The 16,041-nt window shown below is 39.8% G+C and overlaps 1 protein-coding gene across 1 annotated transcript in view; it reads right to left on the minus strand.

The window, feature by feature from the left end:
* The window catches only part of LOC139624654 (protein unc-13 homolog B-like), a 168,170-nt gene that overhangs the window by 130,511 nt on the left and 21,618 nt on the right, over nucleotides 1-16,041 (minus strand). The window contains exon 3 of the mRNA XM_071483945.1: nucleotides 8,185-8,284. Coding sequence (XP_071340046.1) covers nucleotides 8,185-8,284 — 100 coding nt within the window. The remainder of the gene's footprint in view (nucleotides 1-8,184; nucleotides 8,285-16,041) is intronic.

Consider the following 16,041-nt stretch of genomic DNA (forward strand, 5'->3'; position numbering starts at 1 on the left):
GATGGGAGTCTGAAGAGAAATGCTTCTCCCCACCCTATACTTGAAGGTAAAAAATACAAAATCAATATTATTAAACTTCTTGTGAGTTATCATAGCTCAATTAGGACATTTCCAAATGAGATCTGCTGTCATTCTCAAATTTACCAGAATTTAAAGTGAAAGAAAAACATATTTAAGTGTCTAATTAATGACTTTTTTTCTTTTATAAGTCACTGAACTGTGTCAGTCAAGACATCTAAAGATCATGAGTGGTTGGTGTGGTAAGGAAGGAACAGCAGCGAGAGAAAGCAGATGACCTTTGACATGACTCTGTAAATCAGGTCAAAAGATTAACACCATCAGTGGCGTGTGAGGACAGTCCTGAGAGAGGGTGACAGAGAAACAAAAAGCAAAGCAAGACAAGGCGTCTTGTTAGAACCAAAAAAGTCATGCCTGTGATGTACGAGAAAGACAGAAAGCAAACGAGAGAGAGAGAGAGAGAGCCAGAAGCAGAGACAGACGGGCAGAGACTGAATCTGAGAATGCATGAGCAGGGACGAGCACGTGAGGCCTGGTGACCCCGAGTGTAGAGGGATCAACATTCAACTGCTTATCCCCTTATCTTACTAGCCAACCAACCCACCAACCAGCCGTCACACACACACACACACACAGAGGCAGCTGTCCAGTGACTAACACTGTTTCAAACCATCATATTTAATACAAAGTAAGAATAAGAAGCAGCAGAGGTTGAGCAGATAGATGCTGCAAAGTGACAATAACGTGACAGGGAGGCAGTTTGCATATGAAAAGATTTTAATAATCGCTATGGGAAAGACTGTATCAGACCGTCGTAGTAAAACACTAGTCAAACACTCATGCAAATGTTTCTGCATAAGTAACCTCCTGTAATGGTAATATGTAAAAATGCCAAACCGACTGAACTTGTAGATGTGCAAAGGGACAGTTTGAGCCTGTTGGTTGTTATGTATTGTGGCCGTAACATGGGACTGACGCACAGTTATGGATTCCACCTAAGTAAGGGGCCAGGAAGTTTAGAAAGAGGTTTTCAAGATCAAAAGCAACACAAACTTCATGTTATGGAGCATCACATCATTTAACACACATCAGTCATCACCTATACACGTCCGTACCAACACACCCATACACACCAGACACACAGGCAGAAGTAGTGGAGGGACAGAAACCAGGATGCACCAGTTCAAGTCTGTCCTCCTGTAAAAAAAAACAAGCCCACAGGTCGTTTGTGTAGCAGGTTATCATTTAGTCACATTTTGTTGTTAGGTAACATCTAGTGGTCGTAGCAATGATGACAGGAGCAAAGGGAAAAGTGCAGTGACGTAGTTTATAGAGCAACAAAATCCACGTCAGGAGGAGGTTGAGGTGGGTGGATGAACACAGGAGAGCAGTGTTCGATTCCCATGTGGAAGTAGCAGTTTATGTTGTTTCTATTATCCATGACCGTTCAACAAAGTTGTTATTATTGTAACCATGACAACAAAGATGGTCTAATAATGAGAAAGTAATTATTTTAACCCAAATCATGATCTTTTCCTAAACTAAATAGTTTTAGTATCTAAACCTAACCAAGCCATGACCGTTATTATAGTCACCATTGCAACAAAGATTGGTACACCGATGTGAGTAGAATCCGCGTGTTTATTATTGTAACCATGACAACCACAGTCTGGTAAGCCTGGCGCCATAGGGGCACTATTTCAGGAGACACTCTTATGGGTCGTGTCAGAGGGTTGACATGATTGTTCAGGTTGGAGGACAGGTTGATCACATCAGTAAACAAATGTGACTTTTCTGGAGTGTTGACACAAGCGAAAGCTAAGAAAAGAAGGATGAAGATGCCAGTAGTGACTGGGGTTACGTAGAAAACAGCGGGTGTAGGTGTTTTGGCATGTGCCATATGCTGAGGGCGTATGCTGTCCATAAAAGGTTACAGGTGGGGTGCCCTGGTGGCCTTGGGGTTAACATGCCAACATTTAACCAAATCCCAGATTCACATCCAGCTTGGGACCTTTCTTGTACTTCATTTCCCAACAGGTACTTTCCAATAAAGTCATGTCAGTAGTGAAAAGGCCAAAAATCTGGTAAAAAGTCACCTTTTTTTCCACTAAATTATATAAAACATTTTTTTTCTCAAACAAAAAGCATTTTCATTATAGAGAGGAAATGTATTCATCTTGGAAAGATTAAATAAAAGTGTTGTGGTGTGTGTGTGTGTGTGTGTGTGTGTATGGATGAGTCTTGTTCACTTATTAAATGAGGATAATGAATTGGATTACTGGAGTATAATTTTGGGGCTGGTTTTTGAGGCAGGTGCTTGGCAGGTGAGCCTTGGTGACAGCTAATCAAAAGCAGCAGATGTGTGTGTCCACACCTCCCCGGAGTACTTCACTGCTGACAATCCAAGGATTGATTCAAGGTTTAATATTTAATTAAATCAGATAAATTAACAAGATTAAAAGTATAATGCTCTGCAGATAAACCCTTTTGATGCAGATTCCTGAAGCAGCATCCTGAATCAGACTCAGTTTGTCAGGTTTATAAACGGTCAGATTCAGCTCAGCCTCAGCAGTATAACTGTCTCTGTCAAACCGTGTGGGATGCAACATATTGATGAGAAGACTCCCACAGTGATTAGTTAGAAGCATTGTACACCTTACAACTTAAGTTAACGTGACACATCCAAACAACTTTTCAGATACGTCTGTATCATTTAGCACTAAGTCAGATATACTGGATTGATAAATCCTTGACTAGTACAACCTGCTGAAATCTAGCGTAGTAGTATTCTACCATTCTAAATTGTACACACCAAATTAGGGCTGAATGATATGCAAAAAAATAAATAAATAAAATTACATTATTTATTGTGATAAGTCATGATTTCAGTTTCAAGACCAGAAACTGAGGACTTAAAAATATGATTTGGACCAGTTGGAGGCATGATACCTTTTTGTAGCTGTGAGTAACTTTTTCTAGATGAATCCAGACAATGAGAAGATGCTCCATTAAGCATCACCTTCTGTTTCACTTGCCTATAAATGGACTTCATATTGAGAATAAACACTTTAAAGCGGTGTGTGTTAAGCCCTTCAGCTTGCAGCTAGAACAATCAGGATTTCAGAAAGTTTAACAGCCACAGCTGCAAACAGTCAGAAAAAAGATGGAGTGTTATCAGCAGGGGAGAGATTGAGATTGAGAGGAGCTTTGAGTCCACAGTTACTACTCACCCCTTTCTTTTTATTTTTGTGAAGTAGTCTAAGGCTTTGGCAGGATGGGTGAGCACAAACCAGCTCAGCCCAAGCTCATCTCTGACTCACTGAAAATGAAAACCATATTTCACTCTCCATCCATCTATCTTTAATCTGCAGTGTTCATCCAGGCCAGAATGACAGCATGTCGCAGTCCCTGCTACCTGACCAACACAGATACAGAGCATGACAAATGTAGGGCTTAAAACATGTACATGAATACATGCAAACCTAATCACACTCAAAGGAACTTAGAACACTGACATAACCTCTAGTACCTGAATGCACCACTGGCCACGTAGCCAAGGATGGAGCTATAATAACTTCCATGTACGTGTCTTTGGAATGCATCTTTCACAGATGTGACTGGTCTGGTTTAGCGCCACAAGAGTCAAAGAGTCAGACTGCACATCTGGCAGGGTCTCATCACCACCCAGCTGTGTGGATGTCACCTTCTCACAGTTCCCAAGCAACTCAACAACATTTGGATTGAGTCTTGTTTGCAGCACTTGTGACGCATCATAATTTCTGTCACCTTGGAAAATGGTATTTCAGGTTTTTTTTGGCTGGACCGCAACTGTGAAGCCATCCACAATGTCACTGACCAACTGACTGACTGAGTGATCAAGCTACGTCACTAGTCTGCCGAATGCAGTGTGACTGAGTGATAAGGTTAACCCAGTGATCAACAGTCCGAATGTTAGAGTTTCTCCATTGGTTGTTGCTTTTTTGAAATGATTTAGCACAAATAAGCGATGTCACCAACTTGATGCATTTGTCGTTTTATTTCCCAACTTAGCGGGAAAATAAAACAACGTCTTAGCGACTTTTCTTTTTGGCTGGTCTGCAACAGTGGGGCCAACCCAAGAATCTGGAATGTCCCTGACTGACTGACTGACTGACTGACCAACTGATCCTATTTCCACCAGTGGTCAGGTGAATGTCACATCTCTGAGTTGAAGTGTCTGGTGCAAACAGGTTCTATTAGGGGGCTGTTTACAGTCTGCAGTGAGAGACAGGGAGAATGACATGCACTTAAGAGTCCAGCCAGTTGAAATGGGGACTCGTCTGCTCAGAGCCTATGTACCCACACGGTATGCACCCTAACTATTCAGCTATCAGGTTACTACAAAACCAGGGTATTTTGAACCCCAACCTGAACCAGTATTTGTGCAAATCAAATGCTGGTAAAAACCTGAAGGTTAAAAGAGTCTAATTTCAAACTCTACAGATTTTTGTAGCCTTTCAATACTCTTGTTGCTCACTCCTCTGGTTGAGACCTTTCAGTCTGGGGAATCAAACTCTGTTGCAATTTCTACTCAAAACCACCAACAGCGCTGCAGCATCCAACAGCCTTCCCACCCCAGTGAGCCCACCTGCTGCGAATAACACTCAGGAGCTAATTAGCCACTTAACATCGACAGCCATGGGGTTCCTTTTTATGGAATCATTAACATTTGTTTCAGTGGTTATGGTCATATTAGGTGGTATTTTACTTGAGTTGAACTCTCTATCTCTCCTACATACAGGAAAGAAAAGACAGTTGTTTTTTATTCTTTGTCTGTAGCACAGAAGTGATGAAAATGATCATCTAAGTAAATCTGAAAGAGGAGAGGAGAGGAGAGGAGAGGAGAGGAGAGGAGAGGAGAGGAGAGGATGATTATGTAATCATGTAAATCCACAGTCAATCTCTCCAATCCCTCTAATCAAGTCGAGGTGGATCAGTCTGGAAGAAAGATCTGTGTCTGTTGAACAGTACACAATAAATAACTGTTTTGTGCGTGTGTGTGTGTTTGAGAGAGAGAGAGAGAGAACAAGAGAGAGAAACAGAAAGAGAGGGAGTCATGTATACACCTAATGCTTGTGTGTGTTTTATTGGCTATATTCAAATATAAACATAAAAATTTAAAAATTAAAAAGCCTTGTGTGATTTAGACTAATGAAATTTCCACTCATCGTAAATCATGAATTGGAATGATCCCATCTCTGAGACACTTCAGATTTGCAGTATTGAATTTCTGAAACTGTGTGCGATCACTGGAATTTTCCTCTGCACGTGCATAGGAACTAAATAATTTAATTTATTAATTACTCTTTTCTGAAGTAATTAAGATGGACAAACAACACGTGAACATTTCTCCCACCTCCATCCCAGCAGCCATCTGCTTAGAGGACAAAATGCAGGTCCAAGCTGTTTTCTGATGACGTAACATTAGTTCTGTGCTCTACCAAGTCTGAAACTTTTCTTTGGCATTTGGGTCTCAAACATGCAAAGTAAAGCTTAATTGCTCATTTCCTCTTTCTTCAACAATGACATTACTAGAATGTTTTACTTCTAAATGAAGTGGGTTAGCCTGGGAAATGCACAACAAGTCCTTAACTGACAAAATCAAGTGAAAGCTTTACTCTTTTATGTTCCTCTTGGTAATTCTACCTTTAGAATAACTTGAGGATCTGGCTTCTCTTCAACAGGCTGAATTTCAAAGAAAACTGAGGGCAGAGGACACAGAGAACACATTTTAGAATTTCAAAATATTTTTGAAATATTATTTTTAATAATACACGAAACAGTTTCACTCTTCCGGTGGACTCAGACTCAGTTAAATTCTCTTCTGTCAGAAATGAGTAATTTTACCTGGGTAAAGTACAAGACATTTTATTATACTAAAAATAAATGTACCTGGGTTATATTAAACAATATTTAATCAAGTGGGGCAGGTAAGACTTGATTAGTTATTTTCTATCTCTCAATCACCCTGTCAAGTCCTGTCAGTACTGAAGCACAGAACACAAGCAGAAAATAATCCGGTCTGTAGAAGCCAGGTTAAAGGTCTTGACAAAGCAAAGAAAAAGATACGAGGAGCAAGAAAAAAAGAGTGAAAGCCAGTGATAGGACAGGCAGCTTCAAAAATCCAATACAGAAGAAAATTTACTTCTCTAGTTCACAGCCAAGCCAGAAGAGCAACACAAGCAAAAGATCCTCTAGCGCCACCATGAAGCTGACATGTGGAGTCAAAGTCTTGACAACTATTGGATGAATTGCTATGAAATTTATTCTATTTGTTTATGTCCCCCTCAGGATGACTTGTAATCACTTTGGTGAACGCTTAACTTTTCACCTAGCACCATTGAAATGTGCTTTTTTTTTTTTTTGCTATAACCTGGTACAATGCATCTCTCCTTGTTTATACAAGGTTAATGTTTAATTGTGCACTGCCCCTGCCTAAATAAATAGATATCACAATAAAATAAAAAAAAGTCAAATACTTTGACCAAATTCCTGCTAAACTAATCACATTCCCATTAAGCATTAGCTGTACTTTGTGTTCAGGCTAGTGTTAATCTGCAAATATTAGTATGCTAACATGTGAAACTAAGATGGTTACAATGGTAAAGATATTCCTGATAATCATAATGCTAAAAGCTGAAAATAATGCTAGCATTCTCACCATCACTGAGAGCATGTTAGGTTAACAAAGCACAGAGCAGCTAGCATGGCTGCAGACCCTTTAGCCCAGTTTCATTCTTTATTATGTATAACTATTCCATTAACAATATGTCACTATAGTGAGAACTTTCTTCATATGAAAATGTAGTCAGTTAAAACACAGTATATTTAAGCTTGATCTAAAAAAGAAAATTGGAATCTTGTTAGCCACAAAAACAAAAAGAAAAGAAAAAAAATGTCCCTGTCCATTTTACTGAAAGGAGAGCAAAGCCTAATTTTTGTTAAAAAAAAAAAAAAAAAAATCTTTTGGTGTACTGAACAATTTCAGAAAAAATTGATTTCCAGAATTGCCCCATCTGAGCCAAACCACCCCACATTAGAGCTGTTAGCCTGTCACAGTGCTTTCCCACCGTATATGCTCATCAGTCAGTCTCTCCCCCAACTGGTGACCACAGGATACTTAAAAACATTTTTCCCTCAGAATAATTCCTCATGGGTGTAGATACAAGGTGCAGCACTACTTCAGAGACCATAAAAAGTGATGTGGGATTTCTAAATCAGCTACATCTGTACTTTTTCTCCCCTGTGGAATCAAACTGGGCTGGAGAATTCATTAGATTTATCACTGACTCATCCACTTATCTGAGCTCGGCATGTAATTTCACTTTCCATCCATCCTACCTGCTCCAACCACAAATTCCCATTTAGTAGCCTGCGCCAGCCGGCCAGACTGGAGTCCCACAGGCGGCTGATGCTCCCTTTCAATTTCAGTGACTCCTATTAAAGCCAGCTAGCAAGTCAGCTAGCAGTGAATATCTGGCCTGTATTCATCTAAGGGCTGACACACACTCCGAAGCTTCAATTCCTCTCTGCATTTGTCTTAATACATCCAAAGTGGTCGGTGCCTTACATGCTGTTGCCGCCAAAATACGTGACAAACTTGAGCCAAAAAGTAAAAAGCAACACATATACAAGAGACTGGAAACCAAGGAAAGAGTCAAAGCTTATATCGTCTCATTTCAGCATTGAATCCATTCAATCAACTACGCAAGCGTGGTGTTATGTCAGCTGCAGACTATTCTCAATCTGCATTTAGTTTAAAATAAAATAAATGGTATGATAGATTATATCTTTTTTAGTGTGTTCATCTGCACACCAAAAAGAATTTTGTCCTGTTGTGCATTTATATATATTCTTCATCAGTGTCTGTCATTTTAAAGCACTTCAAGCAGAGAAATAAACAAAAACTGGCTTACATTTGCACAACAATGCCTGGCAAGCTCTGAACCTGGAACATGTTATTCCTCAGTCAAAGGCAAAATGTCACTGAAAGTGGTGCTTAGCGTCTGAGGTTCTCACAGGTTATATTCAAGCAAATTCCCCCTCAGTTATTGTTATAATGCAAAGGGAACAGGGAAAACACTGAGTTACTGAACAATGGTAAAGTACTGTCAGGGTGATACTCACAACATGAAGTCTTGTTCCCAACATGGTTGATCCCCACGGACCGTGATGGTTGTACTCTTCACATTTTGCACCTTTAGAGTTACATAGGCGTTGAACTTGTCTGTATGAGGGGAAAAAAAACAAAAATTGTGATTCAGTTTTACATCTTGGTTGATAGCTGCTTGGAGCACATGAAAAGAAATGAGGGGGGATTTACAAAGGATAAGAATCCCACCCATGGGGGATTTTTCAGACAGAGGAGAAATAATTAAACTACCAGCATGGGGGAGGTTCTAAAGAACATGATGCTGGACAGACAGAGGATTTTAAGCTGAATTTCATATTATACACCAATATAAAGGAGATGAGGCCAATATGCCTTCCCCAGCTGCAGGATATGAGCACAAAACACAAAGCTTATGCTAATTATAGGCTGTGCAATACATTATGTTTTTTCCTTTAAATCACCAAACAGGACAAAGACTATTAACCAATGCACAGTTTGTGCAGGAACTGTCAGACAACACTGATCAACTGCAAGTCAGGATTAAGACAATCAAGTCCTCAAACAGAGTTCTACATATCAATCATGATGTCTTTATCAATATCACAATATCACACTAATGCTGACAAATCAGTCTGTGGACATTTGCGAAACATTACATCCTGTAACAAAGATGCGAAAACCCAGAAAGTTAATTTAACTCAAAAGAATTTCTGCTGTAGTTGGGACATGATTGAAAGTTTTAAGAAATTTGGCAAAATGATGACAATGAGAGAAGGTTCAGTTGTTGCTAAAACTCATCAGACATAAATAAGTCTGAATGAAATTGAAACTATGTTTGTTATTATTATTTTCAAATTAATGAACCCAGACAGGAAGCGTCATTCAACATTTTGCAAATATATATCCAACATTTTGCAACTTTTCATGTACATTCAGTGAAAACATTTTGTAATTAATACTGATTAAAAAAACATCATCTATGTGGCATTAGATTTCCTTTAAACTGTACTTTCTGTTGCATATTAGTTGCATACAAAGGTCATTTCATTATACAGTTGATAGGTTCTGAATGTCTTACATTGAAGATCAGATGCTACTAAAAGGCTAGAAAGTGAATCAAATATCTGAAAACAACCAGGCTCAATAACAAAAACAAAGAGCATTGAACGAGATCATGTACAGACATCTGAACACAATCTACCTGATATTAATGTATTTCTTATCTTCTGTTTATTCATGTGTAAATATGCATCCTCTACTCATGAATCCTTCACAATTGGCCACAAAGAAGCAGAAGGACAAAGATGAAAAAGATCACTTGCACCTTAAATAACTGTGTCTTTTAATAATGCTCATTTCCAACAAGGTATTAACTGTGGAAGCCCTGAACAGGAAACGCTTTGTACCAGGAAAAAAGCTACTTCAGATGCTGAACAAGAGTCTCATTACATTTTTTCATCACACACTGACGACTGCACAGAGAACTATTTGACCCTTGCCCATCTTTTGTGCACGGCTGGTCCGTTTTTAGCATTGATGCGGACTTAATATATTCATACTCAGACATGTTTAAGCTGCAATTGCTTTTTCTACAGAGACCAAATTCAGCAAATATCACCCTCTCTTTTTCCTGGACATTTTTCCTTGCTCTCTTTCAGAGTGAGATGTTATTATTTTAAAATATAGGTACTGTGAAGCACTTTCATCAACTTACATTTTTGCTGTGATTACTGTGAACTTGCACCCATTCTTTTATTTTCACTCAGACTTGCACAGATGTAGCCTGGTTGCTGACAAATGATTCAGGTTTATTTCAAGTTGTTTTCATTTAAATTCAACAAGTTCTTCTTAAACGACCATCTGACCATTTGTCCCTACCCTTCAGATAGGACCTACAGGAGCTACGGAAGGCGTATCAGAAATCTGCCATCATGACAACAATAAAAAAAACCATCAGCTGTAAATAAAGTTGGATGTAGCCTCTGTGGTTTCTGGAGAGCAGTTTTGAAGCTCAGAGTGAGCTGCTCCACCATCTGCAGTGCCTGACTCCTCCTATCTCCCAGCTAAAACAAAAATGGACAAAGAGGGGGGGGGGGGGGCGTGTCTGGAGCCAAGACTTGTCTGTTTGTGGCAAGGATTCACTCACCCACCTGTCAACCCACAACTTTAAGCCTTAATAAAATTTAAACTCTTGAGTTATATAAAAATTCAACCCCTGTACAGCTGTCATGAAGGGAAAATTAGCTATAGAGACCAAAACCTTTTTTGGACAAAGGGTTTAAACGTGTTTATTTCTGCTGTAAAGTTGGACATTTTAAAATGGTAGTCTATGGGGACTGTCTCGAAGAAGTGCAGTTCCGTGTTGGCTGAATTTTTCAGCCCTGGAGGTTGCAGCTTGTTATAAACATGTGCTTAAGGTTTAAGAATGATGACTTTGATGTTTGGTTTGGTTTAGGACCTTCATCATCATTTTTAAAATAATAAATGCAAGGTTGTGGCACAGTCATCGATAAAGACACTAATGGTGATTATCGGTTCCACACTGGAAACAAACAGCTCTCTCTTGAATCAAAGTCATGTGTTCACCTGTTTGCATCGCACTATGAGGACTCACTTCCCATTTGGGAACTAAAAGCTGGTCCTGATAAAGGATCTTTAAATTGACATTCTGGGGTTAAGGTTTTTTGTTAAAGATGGCAAGGCAGTGGTTAAGGTTAAGGTTAGGTAAGGTCTCCAGAAAATGCATCTATGTCAGTGTCCTTCTAAGTGGCAGAATCAGGGGTGTGGCTCCTGCTGTCTAACTCACAGATACCAGCACAATCAGCATAAATCTAGGGTGCTGAGCCACCGACCATCTAATCCCTGCTTGATTACCTGCCTCAAGTAGCCCACTCTCCACACGAACAGAGAGCCAAATGTGGACTACACTAGAAAGAGCATATGCAGTGTTGGTGTGTGTACTTGTGTGTCCCCGTACATTACAACCACTTTATTTTGAAGAGGCCAGTGGAACCAGTGCATTTGGGGTGAAGATGAGGTTAGGGACGTGATCATTCAGCCGCATAAATGAATACATTTCAGCCAGGGTTTGGTTCCAATACCCAATTTCCAATTTGGATTGTTAAAATACTTGAATTGATTAATGAGTCTTAATCAAGTTTAGTGGTTCTCTCAACAAATGTATCTCATCCTTCATTTTATCAGCAAAATACAGTCTGCAAGAAATTCAGAAAGTTATTAACCTCAACAAAAAATATGTAAGGTATCTGGTGAAACTTAATTTTAGTTTATGAATGCTTATAATTGAGTTTAAGCTCTTGAAAAAAAAAACCTTTTAGTGCTTTTTTACTTTTTCGTAACGTTAGTGATCCATCAACAGAAGTACTGTTTGCAGCCATGCTTTGTTCAATGCATAAAATTGGCTGTTTTACCATATCTGAACCACAGAAACTGGACAAGCCATTCTTTGTGAGAGGCACAGATTTTGGCCTTTTTGTATGTTGTAAGGCTCTGGCCTTGGCTCAGAGTCAGAAGAGGCCATTGCCCTCTGAAGATGTTTGATCAGGACTGGGCATCTTATCGGGGAGAGATGTAACAGACAGGAACAACACAACACAGCAACAAATTTTTCTTGATGACAAAACAATCAATAGTTCTCTTCATTTTGAATTACTGGTATGATTTAAGGTTGTGATGTTGCACACAGGACGTGTTGACACATACACATGCCTTATTTTTTCCCCTCCTGCATTCAGCAGAGAAGAATATCAGGGTCAGAGCCAATCAGAAGCAGAGTTGGGGCAGTTCCTTGCACAATGTCAGTAGGAAAAATATATATAACGCTACACAAATACACACACATGCAAGGTGTTGATGTGTGGACAATGAGAAGTAGGAAATTGACTGAAAAGACCTTCTGCACTCAATCAATTCTTCCCATAAGAATAAAGGTTAATGTAGTAGTAACACTAAGAGGTTGGATCCTTAGCTTAGTTAGATCTTGTGTTTTTTTACACATTGTTCCATTCAGATGTATTACTTATGTGTATCCAATTTCCTTCTCGAAATCCCCCTGGAGATCTTTGTTGATTACATTGTCCTGCTTCAGCAAAGAGGGAAGGTCAACACTGAGCTAATAAAACACAGGGGAAAACAGCAGAGCACAGGAGGCACTGTGTTTCTCAATCCTTATTTATCCAGGGAGGGTTGACTAAGCACTTGTTGTTGATGTCTTACAGCTGCTCCCGTTAGGGGTCGCCACTGCTGAACACCATCCACATAGTGGCTTTTGAATAGGTTTTTACACTGAATACCCTTCCTGATGAGGGTCCAGGGGATAAACCGCCCACCCAGGGACCAGCGACCACATTTACACATCAGGGGGCTGTTCAGTACAGTCTGGTGTTGTGGCCTGTTTTAACAGCTCCATCAAAGAACTTTGTCCATCTGATCAAGGACTAAGACGCTGCGCTACTATGAGAATCCTGTTCGATCCACATCTAAAATTTTTAAATGAAAAAAAAAAAAATTTGAGCATGCTGCATCAATGTGGTGATTTATGGGGGTTGTGTATTGGACTAAGTCATTTTAAAGATATGCTTTTTACAGTGGTATGAAACTGTTATCTACACTGCAGGGGATTTTCTTGGAGACATGTTTGGCTTGAGTTTCTTCTCTTTTCTTCGTCTGTAATTATTGGCAGTAGGCAGACAGGTTCATGCATTACCATGACCTTCAGCCATACATTAGGGTCAGACTGTGTCTTGTGTGGGAAATCAAAAATAGACACAGTTGAATGTCTGGAGACACATGCACTATGTATCTAAGGGTAAATCAAAGTTAATAGATCGTACCCAGATCTCCCTGTTGTGAGACTCGTGAAATGTCAAGTGTAAATACCTCCCCACCCAGCAGAGCTCAGCACTAATGACCAAGGCAAGAGACAGGGAGGTGAAAGGGTTAATCTGGAATAATCCATCATTCACTTAAGGGAGTTGCCAGGTCTGTGATTAAGGGGACAAGGGGACTGGCAGGATGCAGACAGGCCCATTTACTGCCTGAGCTAGAAGTGGTAAGGAAAAATTAGGGGGAAAAAAATGGAAGAGCCATGAAAGACAACAAAAATAAATAACACAAAAATAAACAAAAACAAGGGCAGAAAGAAATGTAAAAATGTGGGCATTCATTTAAATTGGGTATCTATTTACTATGGCACCACCAAGGTTGTCATTAAAGATACTTGAATGACACTCAGCCCACCTTAGTTGTACGCGCACACACACGCGCACGCCCCTCCCTCCAGTAAGCAGCAACTAGCTGTGGTGGAGAGGACATATCCCAGCATGCAGTGGGACTCTCTTGGGGAGCAGGCTGCGTCATTTATAATTAAGTGGCAATGACTTATGAAAATAAACAAGTTATATTCAGTTACACATGGACGTGTGCTGCGCGGCAAGGCAAGATGACATTTACTAGGCTGTCTACAGTAATGAATACTCTATTATGTGTGTCGAGGGAGGTGGTGTGGAGGCTGGAGAGTGAGGGAGAGGAGGGTGAGCGGAGGAGAGCTTTTCGTGGATGAAGCGAGCTGAAGATTATTTTTGTCTCACAAAGGATGTTCTTTTTTTATTTAATAAGCATTTATTTCAACATCAACATCAATAAAGACGTTTATATTAACACTGAATAAAGTAATGTAATATGAAAGGGGTACCATAAACAAAGGAATTCATCAGGCTTTTTAGCCTCTTTTAGCTTTTTGTTTTCATTTTACGTCCCACACACTTTATATGGTTCATTCAGAGACTGTCCTGTAAAAAACGAGCCCACAGGTCATTTGTCCTGCAGGTTATTATGACCCATAATTAGGTTTTGCTGCTAGGCGACATCTAGTGGTCGTACTAATGATGACAGGAGCAAAGGGAAAAGTGTGGAGACGTAGTTTACAGAGCACCAAAGTTGAAGGTTGAAAGTATGTTGTTTCTCTTATCCATGACTGTTTGACGAAGTTAACCATGTTGTTATTATTGTAACCATGACAACAAAGATCATCTGATGTTGAGGAAGTACTTATTTAAACCCAAATCACCATCTTTTCCTAAAAATAAGTCGTTTTAGTGTCTAACCCTGACCAAACCATGACTGTTATTATAGTAACGGACATGGTGACAAAGGTAGGTATGCCTTCCTCTGCGTGTTTATTATTGTAACCATGAAAACCAAGGTCTGGTACACCCATAGGAGCAAACAACCTTCGACGATGACTTTTTTGGGAGTTCTCCTTCCCTCTACCAGCAAATACTTTACAAATTCAGCTTCAACTTCTTGGCTACTTTATACAGAAGTGACTACTGTATATTAGGAGTTGGGGGAGAGGGCTGAGAGGCTGTTGAAGTCGTCAAAAGGATGCTCCACCACAGCAAATCCACTAACAGGAAATCTAAAGAAGACGCAGACAATGGAGCACATCCCCGCTGCATGACTGACAGATTTTTAAATACTGAAAAATACTTTTTAAGCAGAATACAGTACAAATGTCTTCTACAGTGGCTACTTAGTTTATAAGTAAACTAAATTGACTCCAGAGGAATTGTTGCAGTCTGCAGTCTGATTCATTGGGCTGCAGTGGACCATCACAGCAAGATAACCACCACTGCTGAGGAGCAATGCATCAGCTATGAAAAACTACATTATCCCTGTTCAGACAGACCTGAGCACAGGCCTGTGGTTCAACTTTCATGATTTTTTTATAACAAGTACAGCCCAAATGTTTCACTCTGTGCACTCAGACTGAAAAGGGAACCAAAGGAGGTATGAGAACTCCCACTCCCCTCCCTTCAGCTACTACCACAAACAGAATCTAATTCTGTAGGAAACACTGCATTTCCTGCTGAGATTGTTTTTTTAGTTTCCGTTTCATTAAAAGCCCACTTTTCCAACCTCTAATCCAGAGATTTGCAAGTACAGTAAATGGTGTCATGACCCAAAAGCCCAAAAGCAGGTTTAACCAAACACTACAACAGTTGATATCTCTGATTTGCATCCTGCAAACTAGTGAAAAAGGACTGATGATGATTAAATGAGGCCAAGCGTTACTGTGGAATGATCACTGTCCACATGAACATCCTGAGTGGCCTCCTAGTCTTTAACTGCAGGTGAATTACAGAACATATTCTGGCATAAATCTCTTCTTCATGATTTACTGTGGACTGTAAATGACACAGACAGTCACAAACTAGTATCAACACTCTCCAGATTGGACCTGATATATAACAAGCTTGTGGAGATTTTGTAATCATACTCTACTTAAAGGTTTGGTTTGCCTAAATTACCAGAAAAAAAATGCATATAATAGATGACACTATCAAACTGTCACAGACATTCCCTTCACCTCCACTGGTATTTGTGGCATCCACTGTACTGGGATGGAAGCAGAACCTGAGAGGAACCTCAGGGATGTATGTTAGCATTCTGTATAAGCACTGATCTCAAATTACCATTTGTGGCTGATGAGAATTAGACAATTGTTTAAGGGATTTGACCTGCTTGTAGCACAAAAAATTAAGAATTAACAAAGTCATTCATTTACAATCTGTGGGGACCACAAATATATGTACCAATCCATCCAAGTACACTGGTTCATAGCTTTGAACCAAACCACCACACGACCTGGCATCACCGTGTCTAGAGCCGCAGTGATTTCATGGCTAAAAACAGGATAATGTGCCTTAAATCTTCCAAAATAATAAAAAGACACATATACGAGAAACATCTCTCAGGGGTCGTCCACCATTGGGGCTTGAGGAGAGCTTTGGGACAGTAGCCCACTCCCCCCAGGCAATGAATATATTGCTTCTTACTATTAAGATAAA

The sequence above is a fragment of the Trachinotus anak genome, unplaced genomic scaffold (assembly GCF_046630095.1).
Source record: "Trachinotus anak isolate AG129_WGS33_773 ecotype Australia unplaced genomic scaffold, CSIRO_AGI_Tana_v1 ptg000008l, whole genome shotgun sequence".
Taxonomy (NCBI): domain Eukaryota; kingdom Metazoa; phylum Chordata; class Actinopteri; order Carangiformes; family Carangidae; genus Trachinotus; species Trachinotus anak.